The following is a 17,037-nucleotide window of genomic DNA, read 5'->3' as shown; positions in this document are numbered from 1 at the left end:
TTCAGAATTGGAGGGCCACTACCTGAAAATAATGTTTTGCTGTCAAAAGCTAGTCCTCAGAAATTAATACCCAGAACAAGCCATCTCCTGGATGTGCAAAATCGTCTTTGTCACCCCTGTCTCACTGCAGTTCCTGATGTAAACCCCAGGGAACTGTGGCCAGACCTCAGCTCCTGTAGTTGTTCTGAACTAAATTAGAGCAGTTCTGGTACACTGAAGTAGCCTGGGCTAAAGCTGACATGGAACTGGACGTGCAACACAGAAAATATACAGCCTGCTTGTGGATGTCTCCAAGAACTGAAGCCGGGAGTAGGGTGGTACAGATACAGCACTCCAGTAATCCTCAGCTACTACTATTTGTTGCTGCAGTCAGCCTGGGTTTTCCTTCAAGCTTTTGATTTGATGCAAGTCAGAGCCAGCTTTTGTGGTTTGGCAAGATTTGTAGCTCAGGTTCTTTTGGGAGAGGCAAGAAATGAAAACTTTAAAACAGAGGAAATGTTTAAAACATAATAATGCTGTGTTAACAGTCTTTAAAATCTCATTTTCTAGCCCCTTTCTTTATGAGCACATCATTACAAACGTACCTGATGAGAGCTGATTCCTGGGTTTGAGAGCTTGTCACTCGTTTTTCTCAGAGATTTTTGGCAGTGACTGGGTTGCAGAGCCTGGCAAGAAAGGGAAGATCACTCGTGCCTGACCTTTTGGGATGAAAGTGTCCAGTGAGAGTATCCTGTGGCTGAGCTGGTGCTTTTCCTGAGCAGTGTAATTTCTAGTAACAGGGAAGGAAAGTTTGGTTCAGAAGTATTACGGCTGATTGAAGGGATTGAGAGAAAGAGGCCAAGCTCAGCTGTCACACAGCTTCACATTACCTCGGCCAGGATTTTCAAGTGTGGGCGGATAACCTTGGGCGCTTTACTCTAGTGGTGTAGATTTAAAGTCTTTGCTTTAAATGCTAAACCTTAAAATTCTGGCCTGAACCTTGGCGTGTCTCAGTTTCCAGGCTGGGAGGTGTTCCCTGCCAGTCGTCATTCCTGGGGGAGGGTGAGGCTGACGGTGGGAAGACAGAGGACTTGGGATGTCTTGGGAGGCTTCCAGTGGCTCAGTTGAGCAATCAGGCCACTAGATCCTTGTCCAAGTCCTAACCTGGCCCAGTCATCACTGGTACAAATGTTTGCTCCACTTATATAAAGGCAATAATGAGAAAAAATGAAATTTGCATGTGGTTAGTTTTTCAAGCGCACATGCAGCCCGCAGGCTCCTACTGGTCCCCAGGAGAAGGCGTCGTTGTCATCCTGGGCGCAGAGAATGGGAATGCCAAACTCCAGCTTACTTCTTCCAACATGTGCAGACATCTCATCTCCGTGTGTGCATGGAGGTTCACATGTGCAGAACCCTTTCATGTGCTTATCCTTACGTACATACATGGCTTATACGTATGCTATGCATATGTTTGGAAATGTAGTCATGCTAAAATACATTCCCCTTTGTTCGTGGAGCTGTTTGCCGGGACTACTCAAAGCACAGGGGTGGTGTTAGTCAAAAAGACGGGTCCTGCAGCATTTATACCTGGGTGAGAGAGAGGACAGGGGGTAACAGGCCCAATGGGAAGCCAAACGGAGCATCAGCATCTTAGGAAAGAGCACAACTCCTTTTTAATTTAGTCTGATGCATGTAACTAACTAGGGCTGGGTACTTCTCCCTTCACTTGATTTGAAGTTAGTGTGGCAGCTAGTAGAGTAAATTGCTCTCTTACATGAATAAAATTACTAGAATCTGGCCTGGAGAATGTTGCCTTTAGAAATGATTAAGAACATATTTGATTCTCTGTGTTCTATGTCCTTTTCCTGCTGTGAGATTATCTGATAATATAATTTCCAAAATCCCATGTAAAAACCCACAATATTACAAGGTAGATATTCAAAGAGAAATCCCCAAATGTGCCAGGTTCCCTTAAATGTGTTTTGTCCAAATTAATAAAAGATATTTTATTGTTTTGCTTTGATTTCTAAGAGGACTTTTCTTCTTTTCTTTGGCATTAGATTCTCAGATTTTTTTTTTTAAGTAATTAATAATGGAGCAGGCTTTTAGTATCTTCCCTGGAAGGTAAAAACCCTTAATCACAGTAACATCATTAGTGCTTTCAAGCATTTAATTTTGATGCTCAACAAAGCACATAGCCATTGATAAGGACAAATAAGTGTTATTGTGTGCAGTTGAGGGAAAAAAGAAAAGCATGAAAACCCCTAAGCTTCAAGTAATTAAATTTAAATATGTTATTTGAATTTAGCTGAGATAATGTACAAACTGTGGGTATATTTTTTCAATCAGTGCAAGACCCCTTGAGTAAACATGATCCATTTAAATTCAAATCATGGGGAGTGGTAAGTAAACCCTGCTGTGGTTAAGAAGGCATCTTCACTAAAACACTGGGCATTGTGTATCTTTGATATTTGAGTACTCATGTGTTGTAGTTTTATAAAGGGCTGTTTTCACTCATGGATGCCTACATGCCAGAGACTTTATTGCATCTATTTATTTCCTGTTTTTTTCCTCTTCCCCCCTTCCCTAATTTGAACCAGTAATGAAAAACTGACACTCTGCTTCTACCATCCTTTAAAGTGCCTCAAAACTGTTATAATTCAGCCCTTATTAGCCTTGGGATATGGCTTTACGGCATTTGGGTGAAGTTTTTGTAGTACATCTGTGTCTTTCTCTCTCTGTAGGCCACAAGCTCAGAACCGCAGTAATAAAACTACTAGTAGGTGTTTAATGGCAGGTTATTGAGGAAGTAGATAAAAGAAAATTGCAACATTCGCATCAGTAGGGAGTGGGGTTTTTAAGGGAGAGGAACTGCTGAGCTTTGAACTAAGGAAAGTTACACTTGGTGCTTTTGTTCAAGGGGACCTCTTTTTAGACACCAACACACCTCGTCATTCTTCCCTCTGAAATGGGCTGTTCTGGTAGAACTGGTGCTTCGTATGTACAATTTGTGCATGTGTGGCAGAAAAGCTTGCTGTTGTAAGCAATGATAATTGAGAAACAAATTTTTGCTTAGGGTACCTTTCAAATATCAGGGAGGAGGAATTTGCAAAAAGTGAAAGAAAAGGCGGACTCCCACTCTCTTCCAAAAGTATTATGTGACCTTATTGCAAACATCTTAATTGTGTACGTTTTTATTTTTGGTCAAGCTGTCCTCCGTATGTTTGTGTAGGAATGTGTGTATGTTATGAACAGTTAGCCCACGCACGTATAGGAGAAGATTCCATCTTTTATTCTGCTCATGATCAAAGCATCATTTTACAACCTGTTATGTGTTTGTCTTCACATCTTCCCAAAGAGCTAATTTAAAGGCAAAAGGCAGAAGAACAAAGAAAGTGAATATTTTGCACCAGCTCGCCCAGAAGGCTGTGACTGCTGCCTGGGCTGCCATAGGAGCTGGCCGTGGGGGTCTGCTCTGTCCGGGCTCCGCTCACTGGACTCTTACGCCCTTTTGGTAACGTATGTCCAAGGAGACCCAGACCTGTTGGATCCTGCAAAACAAGGGAACAAACAAACCTGATTTGTTTGGCTATTTGCAGAAGTAAGGGAGCATTCATAATGAAGGGTTTTATCCATGCAGTGGCATAACTGTTGTAATCCCTGTGGTTACTGAGCCCAGTTCCTCAAGGCCTATTGCGTAGACCTATTGCATAGACCACTACAGGTTTGTGCTACAGAGGTATCAAAGAGCTCCTGGACAGCCTCTTGCAATTCTAGTACTTCATCCTGTAGCTGGACTTCAGCACTCTTATGGTTTTTGTATAGCATAACAACTTGAACAAATTGCTCATCAGCATAACACAGGACAAAGGAATAGAATAAAAGTTAAGTGGGATGAAGTTGCATATAAAGGACAAGAAGGAAAAACTAATGCCATTCTTACAATTGTAAGGAGTAACAAAGGAATGGGCGAACAAGCCCTGTCTGTGTCCTGGAGGCCAGGACCAGGTTGTGTATTCCAGTAGCACCAAGGATCAGCTGTCCATTTTTGGAGAGACATAAGAAAGCACTTGTCAAACTGTATAAAGCTAAGCATATTCCACAAGAAGAGATAGTTAATATATATTCTTCTGCTGCAAATAGGCATTTTACAACAGAGAAGAAATGCGCTTTCATACAGCACTTACCAGCCTAATATTGAAGGACGCTCTGAATTCCAATATAAATGCCTGCAGAAATGAAATGGGAAGTCAAGGAGGTTAAAACAGGGATAAAAGAAACAAAGTGAACTTTCTCTCTGCAATTCTTGAGGTCAGACCAGCATCAGTGACAGATTCTCAGTAAAAAGAATTGCCTGTCTGCCCTGCATGAGGCACTGATTAACTAAGCAGATTTCTCTCTGGTTGGTTTATCAGTAATGTCATGTGTGTGTGTTTTAGGGTAACGAATCTCTTCTCTAATTTATTAACTGAGGGGTATTCTTACTGCAAAGGGGGAAAAAAAAGTGAGATTCTCTGTTGAGGAACTGTGAGGTTATTAAGCAGGTTCTTAGTCATACCACAGATATAATTTGATGGAGCACACCTGGACCCTCCCTGTTGGCTGTGTTTATAGTCTCCTCTGTCATCCAGTATTTGCCTTTGCCTGTGAGAGACAGACAATGAAAAAGAGAGGAAGGTTCCGGAGGCATTTCTAACAGAGATGCCAAACTGTCAAATAGTAAATCGGGAAGCAGCTCCCTGATGGTTTCACATCAAGAGGAGACACCCTTTTGTGACTGTACGGTGTCTACTGGTTATTTTCACTTCCATCAGAACTGTCCGATACGGTCAAGTAGGTTTGAGGCTTTCAACATTCAATTTTCCTTTCATTTTTTGTGACTGTTTTATTTATTTGTCTTTCTTGGTAGTTTTCAAGGATGCATGTTTCAAGGATACTTTATACTCTAACGTTTTCATGAATCGTCATCTCAAAGTTAAGAGTAGAAAAAGAAACAAAAAGAAAGGGAAAAGAGGAAAAAAAAAAAGAGCAACGTGTCTACAGCTTTAGGGGACAAAAGAAGAAATATATTCAATTTAGGAAGACCTCTAATCTCTGGTTATACAGGACAGCTTTGTTAGATAAGATTAAAAATTTCATGAATGTCCCTTTTTATCCTTGGAGACTTCGCCATTTATACCAGCTATTGTCAGCATCAAAAGAACTTGATAACAGCTGGCTCGAGATGTGACCACACAGCAACACAACAGCAAGAAAGGGGCAGCCGGGTTCATAAATCTTCAGAAAACCGGTTCCCCCAGCGCAGCCATGAATCTACTGCTATCACAGTCAAAGGGAGAATGCATTGTCCTCCAGCCAGTCAAAAACCTGAACTTCAGCATTAGCAGGGGCTCTGTGCAGGGCGCACAATGCGATGGTTTCCATTATCTTCTTCATTGCAGCCCTTATTACTGCACACAGATACAGTTTAAAGGATCTTTGAGTTGAGCTTGTTGCTAGGGAGAGTTTTTCCAAAAATCACGCAGCCCTTACCCTTGGCAGCGTAATCCTGCTTTTTCTATTCATCGCATCAATATAGCACCACATGGGGCAGGGTCAGATGATGCCAGGTTGGTACACAAAGGACCAATCTCTGATATCTTCTGGCTGGGAAGGAGCTATCAAAGCCAGAATCTGGCCCTTGGGCACTGAGCTTCCTCGTTCTCCAGGGACTGCTCACAGACTGGGGCGTTAGCAAAGCAAGTTAGGAAGCACAAATTGGCTCAGACTCTTGAAATACAAGTTTCCTGGTTTTCATGGGAGGGTCCAAATGCATATGTATTCAGCTTTATTCTGGTCTTACTTAATTCAGTGGCAATATTTTCTCAGCTTTACACAAAACCAGATTGGCTCCTCAGGATTTCAGAGTTCTGTAAAGCAAATAGCTAATGAAGTAACACCAGGTAATTTTAGGAGACGGAAGAAGAGAATCACAACAACAATAGTATAAGTCTATGTACTATGCCTAAGAAAGGAGACAAATTAAGCAGAATCTTTTAGTACCTTAACCTATCAGGGGGATTTGTACCTACGCATTGTGAACATTTCAGTGTAATGTTTCTTCAAACCTATCTAGTACTGCCCAGAATCCAATTAAAAGCTTTATTAGAGAGGAATTAAATGCAATTTTGTTAAGAGAAAACTGGTGAAATACTTAAATACTTATAACCCTCCTGCAAGAAAAACACAGTTTCTGAAAATGCTCATGTTGGGAAAGCTATGATTAAAAACTTTAAAACTAAATTATTGCTTTTTTTTTTTCCTGGCAGCTCCATCCCCAATTGCTTTGATCCAGGCTAAAGAGATAACAAGGCACAGCGTTGCCTTGGCTTGGCTGGAACCTGACAGGCCAAATGGAGTTATCCTGGAATATGAAGTAAAATACTATGAAAAGGTACTGTTCAGAAACGGTCAAGCAAGGAATTCTGTTTGGGTTTGAGGAGAGCTTTTTGCTTCATTCCGTTACAGTTTATTTCCAGATAGGATTCCATCATTTGAAACAAAATTGATTCAGTTTAATAAAATCCAATTAAGGATTTCATGCATTAAATGGTCGCTTGAAAGAATGAGACTCATAGGCTGTTCCAGCTGTATGGTACAAGTTTATTTTGTTATTTTTTCCTACCTAGGAACTACTCGCTTTTGTAGCAAGCATATTTATAATGAGAATCAATAATGTTGGGCAGAAGTGAGACATAAACTTTACTTCATAGACAGAAGCATAATAATGAAGTATATAACACAGTAATAATAAGAAGAAAATCTGTTTGCCGATAGCTTCTGCTTCGCGTGATAGTGTGGGCTGGATGGCTTTTAATAGAGAAAATTACGTTCTTCATACTTTCCAAGTTAGAAATGTTATTCCTACAAATAACTCCTCAAGTATGGAACTATGAAAAGAGCTGTTTTGTTTCAAGGTTCTCTGCAAAAATGAACGATTACCTTCTCTTGCTTGTGTGCGCTCTTTCTCGCACACACATGGATACTTCTAATTTTTTTTTACAAATATAATCACATATTTGCTTCCCTAACATGTGCTGTAAAAGGGATCTGATTTGCAAAGAACCTCATTACTACGTTTTCTGATGGATTTTCCAGCCAAAAATAGAATAGTTTTTAAGATTGGACCTTCTGGAAGACATTTTCTAACTCTCTTATTTTAAAAAATATTTTAAATCTTTTTTTATGTATATGGCTCCTGGCTGGTGAGAAGAAAAAGAAAGTGCCAGCATGTGTGAGTAAAATGTTGCTTGTTCATCAAGAGGATCCTATTTGAAGACTTGGCTATTTTCCAAAGGATTTAGTGGTGTGATTTCTTAAATAATCAGTGATATATGAGCATCATACCTACTGCCTTGTCACCCTTTTTTGGCTTGCTCTGTGCAGCACGCAGCGTAGAGTTATTGAGCAAGGCCGACAGCAGGAGCCCTCGGGACGTATTTCGGGAATTCCATCATTGTTACTCACCTTCTTTCCTCGTGACAGTTTTGGCAGGGAAGTGATGGTCCACGGTTCACGGTGCAGCAGTTCATGGTGCAGCGAGCCATTTTCACTTGATCACCACGGTGTTCTTTTGTTGTTAGGACCAAAACGAGCGCAGCTATCGCATTGTGAAGACAGCCTCCAGGAACACGGACATCAAAGGCTTGAACCCCCTGACTTCGTATGTATTTCACGTGCGGGCCAGGACAGCAGCAGGTTATGGAGACTTCAGCGGACCGTTTGAGTTCACAACTAACACAGGTAATGACATGCCCACTGATCTCTTTTTCTTTTGCTGGAGCAAAGGGCACAAATGTAACTGAGCTGCGTGTTGGGACGTTCCTGTTGGTCGCTTGGACTGTGGTGTGTCCGTTCTGGGAATATGCTCTTCCGTGGCTTCATGACTGTTAGTGATGCTGTGAATATGACCTGAGACACCTATTGGATGTGCTGCTGTTAGTATATTCTAGATTCTAACAATGAAAATACTTCAGTGTGGCTTAAGGAGACACATACCCTATAAACACTTGGAAGCCGTTGGTGCTTGAGAGATCTATGTACCTGTTTTGTGTACTGTAAATTTAGATGTTTGCACATGTTTTTAGAATAAATCATTTGCAGGAGAATAGAACCCTGTTATTCTCCTTTGCTAGCTACTGACATAGGGCAGTTAGATATCCTACAACAGCTCACATATTTGCACTTTTCCTTAAACAGTCATATAAAGACAGAATGTTCAATTTATGTTGTTGGTAGAGCTTTTCACTTTGCTCAAGGAAACATGCAAATTTAGTCCCCAATACATTTGCTTTTCAGTGGCAGGAAGGCAATGTGGCCAAGCTTATTTTATTTTGGTCATACAGGTCTGTTTATATCAATGTAAGATCATGCTAGTTAGTGACAACATCCTTTAGGATGTTAACAGCTGAAAATAATCCAGCAGGAAGAGGGAAGACATATTTTAAAATAACTTATTCTATTTGTGCCAGTTGGGGAGTGATAATCTGGCCCCACTGAGAAAAAAAGAGGAGGAGGAAAGAAGAGTGGAAAGCAATTAGAAATGGAAAAAAATGAGCCATTCTACCATCTGAGAAACACTGAAGGGGAGAAGGAGAGGGAGCCATGTTCCCAGTGAAGTTCCCCAAATCATTATCAAACATCATGTCTTCCACTGATTAGGGCTCTGTTGGAAAATTGTGTCAAATGACTATATAATAAAGGCCTGAAAGTAGATTTGAGTGCTACTCTAAACTGCCTTCACAAGCCAGAAAGCCCCACTGAGTGCTACCTAGGTTGATTTTTTGAGGGTATCTGACACTAATGCTGCCTTTTCTGTTTCCAGTTCCTTCCCCCATCATTGGCGATGGTACCAATCCCACAGTGCTTCTTGTTTCAGTGGCTGGCAGTGTTGTTCTTGTGGTCATTCTCATTGCAGCCTTTGTCATCAGCAGGAGGTAAGAACTTAAGCTTCTCTCTTCCCCTCTGTCTTTCATGAGGGAGCTTTTTGTCTCCTCCAAACAAAGCTAAATTCTTTGATTAGCATCATAAACAGTACATTTGCATTACAAGCCTTCTCCCATGTAGCTTTGATCTTCTCAACATTAGAACCAAGCAGCATGTGATGTAATGGCAATAGTTCCAGCTCTATTTGCCCTTCAAATGCAAAGTTGAGTCCAATAACTGGCATTGAGAAGCAAGCCAGATAGAGATTTGCGGTTAGTGTAATTTGAAGTTAAGTTTAATGGGTATGGGTACAGTAGATTTTCTTGGACTCACTCCTGATAGACAGGGAATAAACAATTGCATTGTTGTGAACTAAGCCATCAGACTGCTATGCTTGTGATTTTTGTGTTTATATGAGTCTGCATTAGTTTTTTGGGTTAGTCCTTCCAGTGTGAGTGGATATGACTGTAAAACAGAAGCCACAGTCATTCAGCATCACAGGCAGTAACACAGCAGACTGGATTGATGGTTATTTCATCAGAGCAGGACCATAACCTTCCAACAAGTTCATTCTCCCAAATTCAACCCAGGCAGTAAGAACAATCCTGAGAGTGGGAGGACAGTGTAGCAGAAACACGGTGCGAGTGTTCCTGTAGTCATCTTTATGTTCAGTCTCAATTAAAAAGATCAGCACGGTTTTGCTTCTAGTGTAATTCTGAGATAAAACTGAATGTATCGCTACTTGCATCTGAAGTCTGGGATCTAAGGGATTCACATTTTGTCAGTCTCTGTTGATCAGTTTAATGGCATCAGCTATAAATGCAGATAAATTCCTCTTGATTTGCTCTCTTAATTTATGTTGTCTTAAAGAGCAGTTAAGTCACTATGTTTGTAATACCTGGAAAGCAGACATGCGTTTTTACAGTTTTCTATGGGTGTTCAACTCAAAGCCTCCATGCTGGCAAGGAGAAAGGAGAGCAAAACATAGGAAAATGTAATGCAGAGAGACAGGTTTATTAAAAGCCACTGGAACAGCAAATAGCATCGCTGAGCTTGATGACTTAATCTCCTCTCTGCTTTTATTGATCACTTTATTATTTAAGGCAGGATTGATAGCAGGATACATTGGATTTCTAATTATGAGTCGCCACCTTGGAGAATTGAGCCTGTCGAGCTGCTTTGAGATGATTCCTTCCCCTCCTCCTCCTATAAAAAAAGTTGCTTCCCAAGGCTGATAAACACTGCTTGGTGATTGGCCCTCAATGGATCACTTTTTAGAAAATGAAATGTCAACCCCTTGCCCTCATATTGATTCTCTTTAGTATTGGCCATAAAGCTGTCAGAGGATGGGCTGCCTGGAGCCAGGTAGCTGACAGACTGGCTGCCGTGGGTGCGCTCAGGCAGGTCCTCACACCGCTCAGCCTGTCTGTTGGGTTTTTCCTGCCCACAAGCATTGCACTGGGATCAACACACGACAAAGAGCAGGTGGACAGCAGGGACAAAAAGCTGGACCAATACTGGTGGGAATGGAGATAAAAGTATCCCGGTGGCCGTGGGTTCAGAGATGTCCCGTAGCTCTGCACTGGTAGGTCTCAGGGAGGCCGTGGAAGGGGAAAGACAAATCAAGATGAATGCAATAATAGGACAGTGAAACTCCTCTGTGCATACTAATGCCTAGTGCCTTGCTAATTAATAGCCTTCCTCAATACATAGCTCTCCAGTATCTGGAAGTAGCCCTCAGTAAACAGAATCTACTTTAATATTCACTATTACTCTAATGATTTTAACCACTTTTCCAATGTCATTTAGAGGTGTGGGCTTTGGGGATATTTCATGATGTTTCTACATCAGCAGAAGTGAATAGCAAAATAATTACACTTTTTTCTAAAATGACTTCAGACAAGAAAAAGCTTTTCTGTCCATACAGTCCCCACAAGGAGGTTTTGTAATCTAGCCATGACCTGAAACTCACATTTGTACAATCAAAAACACGCTTTGGCCTGCAGACGTGGCCTCTCTGCATCCGCGAGCCAAATGTAGGAACTGGGCATATGCTCTAGGTGCCCACTTTTGAACTCTAGGTTATTACTACTAATTTAGCATTCCATTTTTTCAAATCATTGCTCAGATCCCAAAATTCATCTTTACAACAGGATTTGCCGAAGGACTTTGCCTTGAGGCGGCTCAAGCTGTTTGGTTCTGTCCTGCAACCATGGCGTTTGTGTTAACATGAGAACTAATCTGCCTAAATGTAGGTTAAATTTACTGAGGTTAAGATGAGCATACCCATAGAGCAGAGCGCAGGAGGTAGCGTGAGTGTTTCTAAAGCCCGCAGAGTATGGCAAATAGAGTTGTAAAGGATTTAGGAAAGTCTGAAACAGAAAGACTCTCTTTCTAAAAGGGCTTGTGTGCAGTTAGATGGCCCTGCAGAATCCTCTGGCCATCTAAAAGTTTCTATCAGAAATTTTTCTGATTGATAGACTGATTTCTCTTCAGCTCCATGAGCAGCTAGAGGCGTTTTCCCACCTTTAGGTGCTGGGTACCCCGTGGCACTTGGCCTCTCTCTGGTTTGGGGAGGAGATGGGTGCAGCACTGTGGCCTCGGGTCCTTGTTTCACCTCTGTTGTCACCTCCTCTTCATCACTTCCCCCACCTGTAGATCTGCCTGTGCCTCTGAGCCCTCTGCTTTCTGAAAGCTGCTGTGTTCTTCTCCTGAATGCTGGCTATTTAATCACCACCGCCGCCCAAATCCCTGTAATTACGGGGTTCAGATCTGTGACAAAGGCTGCCTTCTGCCCCTCAGGTGAGCAGCCCCGAGGGGCAGCCCCAGCCCTGTGTGCCCCATGGCACGGGGCTCCCCGGCTGCGCAGGGGACAATGGCACGCAGGAGTGTCCTGCCCCCAGCCAAGCAGGAGAGGTCAAGGGGTGACACAGGGAGAAGTGGAAGTAGGTAGTTAGTTTGGAAGGTATTCTGTAAAGTTAATAAGCTACAATTACATTGCTTGAACAGTAATCCCTTTGTTTTCCTATGCTTTTTGTATGTCTTTGGATTTTAGTGGGGGAAGTTTATGTTTTTATTGGTTGTTAGGATGCTTGTACTTTTAAAAATAAGACAAAAAGAGCATTTTTTCATACTTAAAATGCTTTCATGCAAAGCCTGTTTGTGTTTCATATGTCCCATCTGTGCCTGAACGTTAATAACATTAATTTGAAGGGGTCCTGCTTAAAAGGCAGAATCTTTTTTTTGTTTCCTCTGAGAGAAGTTGTATAAAACCTGAAACCACCTCTGAGATCCCCTCGGCTGACTTAGTGCCCTATGGCACTGGGTGAGATTCGTGTAGCCTCTTCCTTCTTAACCAGTTCAGTAACTAGGAACAGAACGTAGTCCTTTTATTTAACTCCGCTCTATTATACCAGTGCTGTAAGTCCTCAGGCAAATAAATGGTTTAAATTGATGTTTGGATCCAGTGTGGTTTTTAATAATGTTGCTTCTCTGATTTGGAGCCATCTGCGTTTAATTGACTTTCATCAAGAAAAGAAGCTCCCAACCGTTTATGGTTGGATGTGTACCTGCGTTTAATGTCTGAACACAAGTTCTGTTGATGTTGTTGGGAGCTGTGAGGCTTGATTCAAAGATCAGGTAGTCTTCACTTGTCAAACAGGATTTTTTTTCCTTCTGTTTCATGGTTAATATATAGTTTTTATATTAGCCTAGTGGGTTTGACACGCAGTGCTAAAAGACTGCGAAGACAAAGGCTGGGAAATGGCCCTTCAGCTGGGGGTGGGAAGCTGCCATTCCCCGCAGGCCAGTTGCAGAGTGGGAAGTGAGATGCTTCTTGCTAATGGGCAGAAGGTTTTGCTGACAGGAGGGGAATGGTGAGACTTAGGAAAATTTGCTGCAAGTGAGGCTCTCAGTCATCTCTTTTCTTCCTCTTACCTGCGAGTTTTTGACCCCTTTTAACTCACATCTCCTGACAGGTCTTGCTCTCACCTTCCTCTACCCATTCACCATTTTCAGACTTCTAACCCGGTGTGCCCCTGGCAGGCAGGGGGAATCTCCAGTCCCACTGCAGGCAGCAGGCTGCACATCACAGGCAGTGCCACTCTCGTCTCTGTTCTGCAGCCTTGGTTTCTCTTTCTGCCTTCCCTCTTCACACCAGCCCAGGCTCTTGCCAGTTAGCTGGGAGACTCGGCCTTCCATAGGACCGGACAAACTGAGGAGTGAGCAAAAATAAGCCCTTCACTTTGGCAATGTCTGTTCTTATGCCTGGGTCTGAACTTCCAGGGAACGATGGGGAAAAGTCTAAATCTAATCCCTACATCTACAAACCATTAAATGCTGGGGAACCTCAGTACACATTGGGCTGAGCTGACTCCTCAATATCTTCCCTAACAGACTAGCTTTTTGTATTATCCATTCTTGATGCCACTTATCCATTGAAGTTTAAAGCTGAACTAATTAAATACATAACTGGATACAATATAATGTGTGTAGGTGTAGAAATAGTAATCTGTAGAATTAACATACTACTCTACATTATAGTCTCCAACTCAGAGGGTTAGTAGAGGAGCTCTGCTATCAGGAGTTCTTTACCCCCTTCAATTATACAGTGATTAAAAGAACAAACGAAATTTTGGGGATCTGCATTTTTGGTGGTCAGGGTTGTTTGGGTTTTTTTTTTGCTGCCATTCCTATGTTACTAGACCATTTCCAGTTTTAAATTTGCAGTTAAAGTGTGTTGGTATTGGCATTTGCCTAATTATGTTTGAAAATCGATCTGCCAAACCACCGCTGTTGTAGCATTTAAATCCACACGACAGGCCCCTTTTTTGCACAGAATTGGAAATATCTGTTTGAAGAAAAAGTAGTTTAAACGCAAGCTTTCTTTTCTTTCTTTAAATGCCGAGATGCAAACACAGAGATGTGTGTTTCCCTTGATGCTTTGTTGATGCCAATACCGCTTAGAGCAGTCTGGGGAGCGGAATCTCCCACCCCCGGTGTGTGTTGTGTCAGGGCTGTTGCAGGGGAGCTGCCGAGCGCAGGTCGTGGCAGGTGCAAACAACTCAAGTCTCAGCACGTTAAGAAGACCGAGCTTGTCTCAAAGATACTTATTCTGAACTGTAATGCTCTTTCATTTTGTTTCGACAGGCGCAGTAAGTACAGTAAGGCTAAGCAAGAGGCAGATGAGGAGAAACATTTGAACCAAGGTAAAGGCAGTGATGCTTGGATTTTTTGATTCGGTTCGTAAAACATGTCCTGTGTTCTGATGCTTGGGAAATAAGGGATGACATTCCTCTGAGATGAATATGTTTCTGTTTTCCACTCTTGCAAACATCCTCCTTCAAAACCATGCACTTCAGTAACAGGGAAAATAGAAGTATCTGGGTAAAAAAAAATGTAGGACACAGACAGGAGAAGGGTTCATCGTTTATTTTTCATTTATTTCCATTGTTCTGTTTCACTGATAGACGTCTGTTCTTAGTAGTGATATCTAGGCATGATTTTTCCCCACAATATTCTGCTAAGGCAGTTTCTGGATGGGCCAGGGGCAATCCTGCAGGAGAGGAAAGGTGAACTTTCCTGCTGTTTTTTCTAGGACTGAATCCTACTATTACGTCCATTTCAGTCACCCAGGTCCCAAAAGGGAAATGTGATCTATTTTAGTCTCAGAGGTCCTTAGACAGGCTATTGGCATTTTAGTGATGACAGGTGATTTGCGAAGCTCATCTATTGGCAAAAGCCTGATTCCTTACATCAATATTTGGAATTATGAAATGTTTACATTTAAAAAAATCAATTTTGGGGAAAAATACATGAAGTCCTTCCTTCATCAGTCATTCCTGGCTTACAGTACATTTTTATTGTACACTCTCTTTGCTGTTGTATATCATTAAGGCTTCAGTCTCATATGTTCTGTGTTCAGCAGCATGTAGATCAGTGACTTCAAATAAAACATTTCTGCCTTGCAGGTGTTAGAACATATGTGGATCCTTTTACATATGAGGATCCAAACCAAGCTGTGAGAGAATTTGCCAAAGAAATTGATGCCTCCTGCATAAAGATTGAAAAAGTTATTGGTGTGGGTAAGTGCCAGAACTTTTGCATTTTTTTCTGAAAATACAGTTTTAAATTTGCTTTTAGGGAACATGGGATCCTATGATTTTTGTGTGACAGTTCCTCCAAATTAACTGACACAACAGTTTGACAACACAAGTGTGTGCTTTGTGTTCGTGACCGTGGATTCTTGTGCCTTTTTCCTTCAGGGGAATTTGGTGAAGTATGCAGTGGACGTCTCAAAGTACCAGGAAAAAGAGAAATCTGTGTTGCTATCAAGACTCTAAAAGCTGGTTACACTGATAAACAAAGGAGAGACTTCCTGAGTGAGGCCAGCATCATGGGACAATTTGACCACCCCAATATCATCCACTTGGAAGGTGTTGTTACTAAATGTAAGTAGGTCGTTTTTATGACAAGACCAGTTTGGAAATCACTGAGAAATTAAGTCTGTGGTGGTGTGTGCTGGTTTTTTTTTCCTTCTTACCCTCTTTCCTGTGAAATGACAGATGGAACAGGTCCACTGATAGCTAATAGGAGGAAATCGGTGCAGGACAAGCCATTAATCTTGTTGTCAGCTATAAATGGGTTTATGGTTTCGACTGATACTCTATCCGTAGGCAGCTTGTACAAGATTTTGTAGGGGGAATTAATACTGCAGGGGTTGGCTTTTTTCCCCCTTCCTGCTATGCCAAGCAGGCATCTTTGCTAGGCTGAGCTGATTGTTACAGGGCAGGCAAAAGCAGATGGTGAGCAAAGAATTTAAAATGGTTGGGGGAAAAATATCAAAACAAAACTACAGAGTCATATGTTTAAGGTACAAAGCACAGATGTAAGGAGCATGCCTTTGAAATGAAGGAGGCTATTTTAGTGTGAAACTTGCTTATTTGTTTTCTCTGATTCACAGGTATGATAATTTCACTCAGCAGAATTTACCTGGCTGATCTTTTTGTTTGTTTGGTTTGGGTTTTTTTTAAGTCTGTTAGCGTTCACTGTGCCATGAACCCTGCCTTAGAGAATGGCAGCGCTCGTTGGGTGCTGTTTATAGGCTACAACTCAAAATACACCTGTGAGGCAGACGTGCTTGGGTCTGACTTGATAAGGTTCCGCTGCGGTGGTGTAGTTATTGTCCCTATGCTGCCCGCCTTAGGTAGCATGTTGGCAAAGCTTGGCACTGGGTGCTGATCCTAAAAGACCCTTTGGGTGTAAGGGCTCGTGCTCGGGGTAGCAAAGAAAGCAGAGAGGGATCTGGGGAGCTGCTGCTAAAGGCTGGAATTTGTGAAGCTTACCTTGTGCAGCTGATGTTGTGCATGATGAACATGAACACAGGATATTAATAGTGTAAGGAATTAAAATGAAATATGGATGAAAAGTTAAAAAAATAAAATATTACTAGAAGAACAAAATATCTCCCATAGAGCGTTGTCAAAGCCATCAATAAATACCACTGAAACCCCTGTACTTCTTGAATGTCGGTGGGAGCTGGATGCTTACCCTACCACTTGTATTTCTGGAAATCCTACCCTTACTCATTTGTGCTTCCCTCTCTCACAGTTGTTGAAAATGGCTCAAACTGCTTGGTTTTCAAGACAGTTTCCACTAGGGAAAATAGGGTTTTGGACTGATCTTGCTCATAATTTGCTGAGGGCTTCCCTCTAAACCGAAATTAGAAGATAATAGTCAGTTTAAATTTTGCAGGTCTGATTCTCTCTTTCTTTTGTTGTTGTTGTGCCAAAGGCAAGGGCGTTGTGGTCAGGCCACTGTGTTTGCTGCAGACAGTGATTTTTCTAGCACCTCTCTAAAAGCAAGGCAACAGAGGGATCTTTGTGTTGAAATCCCACCGAGGCTGGAAACCCCTGAGCTATTACAGCTCTAGCAGTTATAAATTACTGTATGCATTTGCATAATGCAGTTGTCACTAAACTAAAATGATTTGAAATTTTCACCGAGGAGGTGGCCGCCTGACCCGAGAACGTTTCATTGCCATTGCGAGCCGGCTCGCTTACCACGGAGCTGGGCTGTTTGGTAAACAGGGCTACT

General features: G+C 41.9%; 1 protein-coding gene across 1 annotated transcript in view; it reads left to right on the top strand.

Moving 5' to 3' along the window:
* Nucleotides 1-17,037, top strand: part of EPHA4 (EPH receptor A4) — a gene marked incomplete at its 3' end in the record, with an annotated part of 97,903 nt that overhangs the window by 69,489 nt on the left and 11,377 nt on the right. Inside the window, exons 6-11 of the mRNA XM_080349820.1 lie at nt 6,288-6,412; nt 7,602-7,761; nt 8,843-8,954; nt 14,092-14,150; nt 14,913-15,026; nt 15,207-15,392. Coding sequence (XP_080205946.1) covers nt 6,288-6,412; nt 7,602-7,761; nt 8,843-8,954; nt 14,092-14,150; nt 14,913-15,026; nt 15,207-15,392 — 756 coding nt within the window. The remainder of the gene's footprint in view (nt 1-6,287; nt 6,413-7,601; nt 7,762-8,842; nt 8,955-14,091; nt 14,151-14,912; nt 15,027-15,206; nt 15,393-17,037) is intronic.

Source organism: Nesoenas mayeri, assembly GCF_963082525.1.
Source record: "Nesoenas mayeri genome assembly, chromosome: 9".
In the NCBI taxonomy this organism is placed as follows: Eukaryota; Metazoa; Chordata; class Aves; order Columbiformes; family Columbidae; genus Nesoenas; species Nesoenas mayeri.
This window is presented reverse-complemented; position numbering and strand designations above follow the sequence as displayed.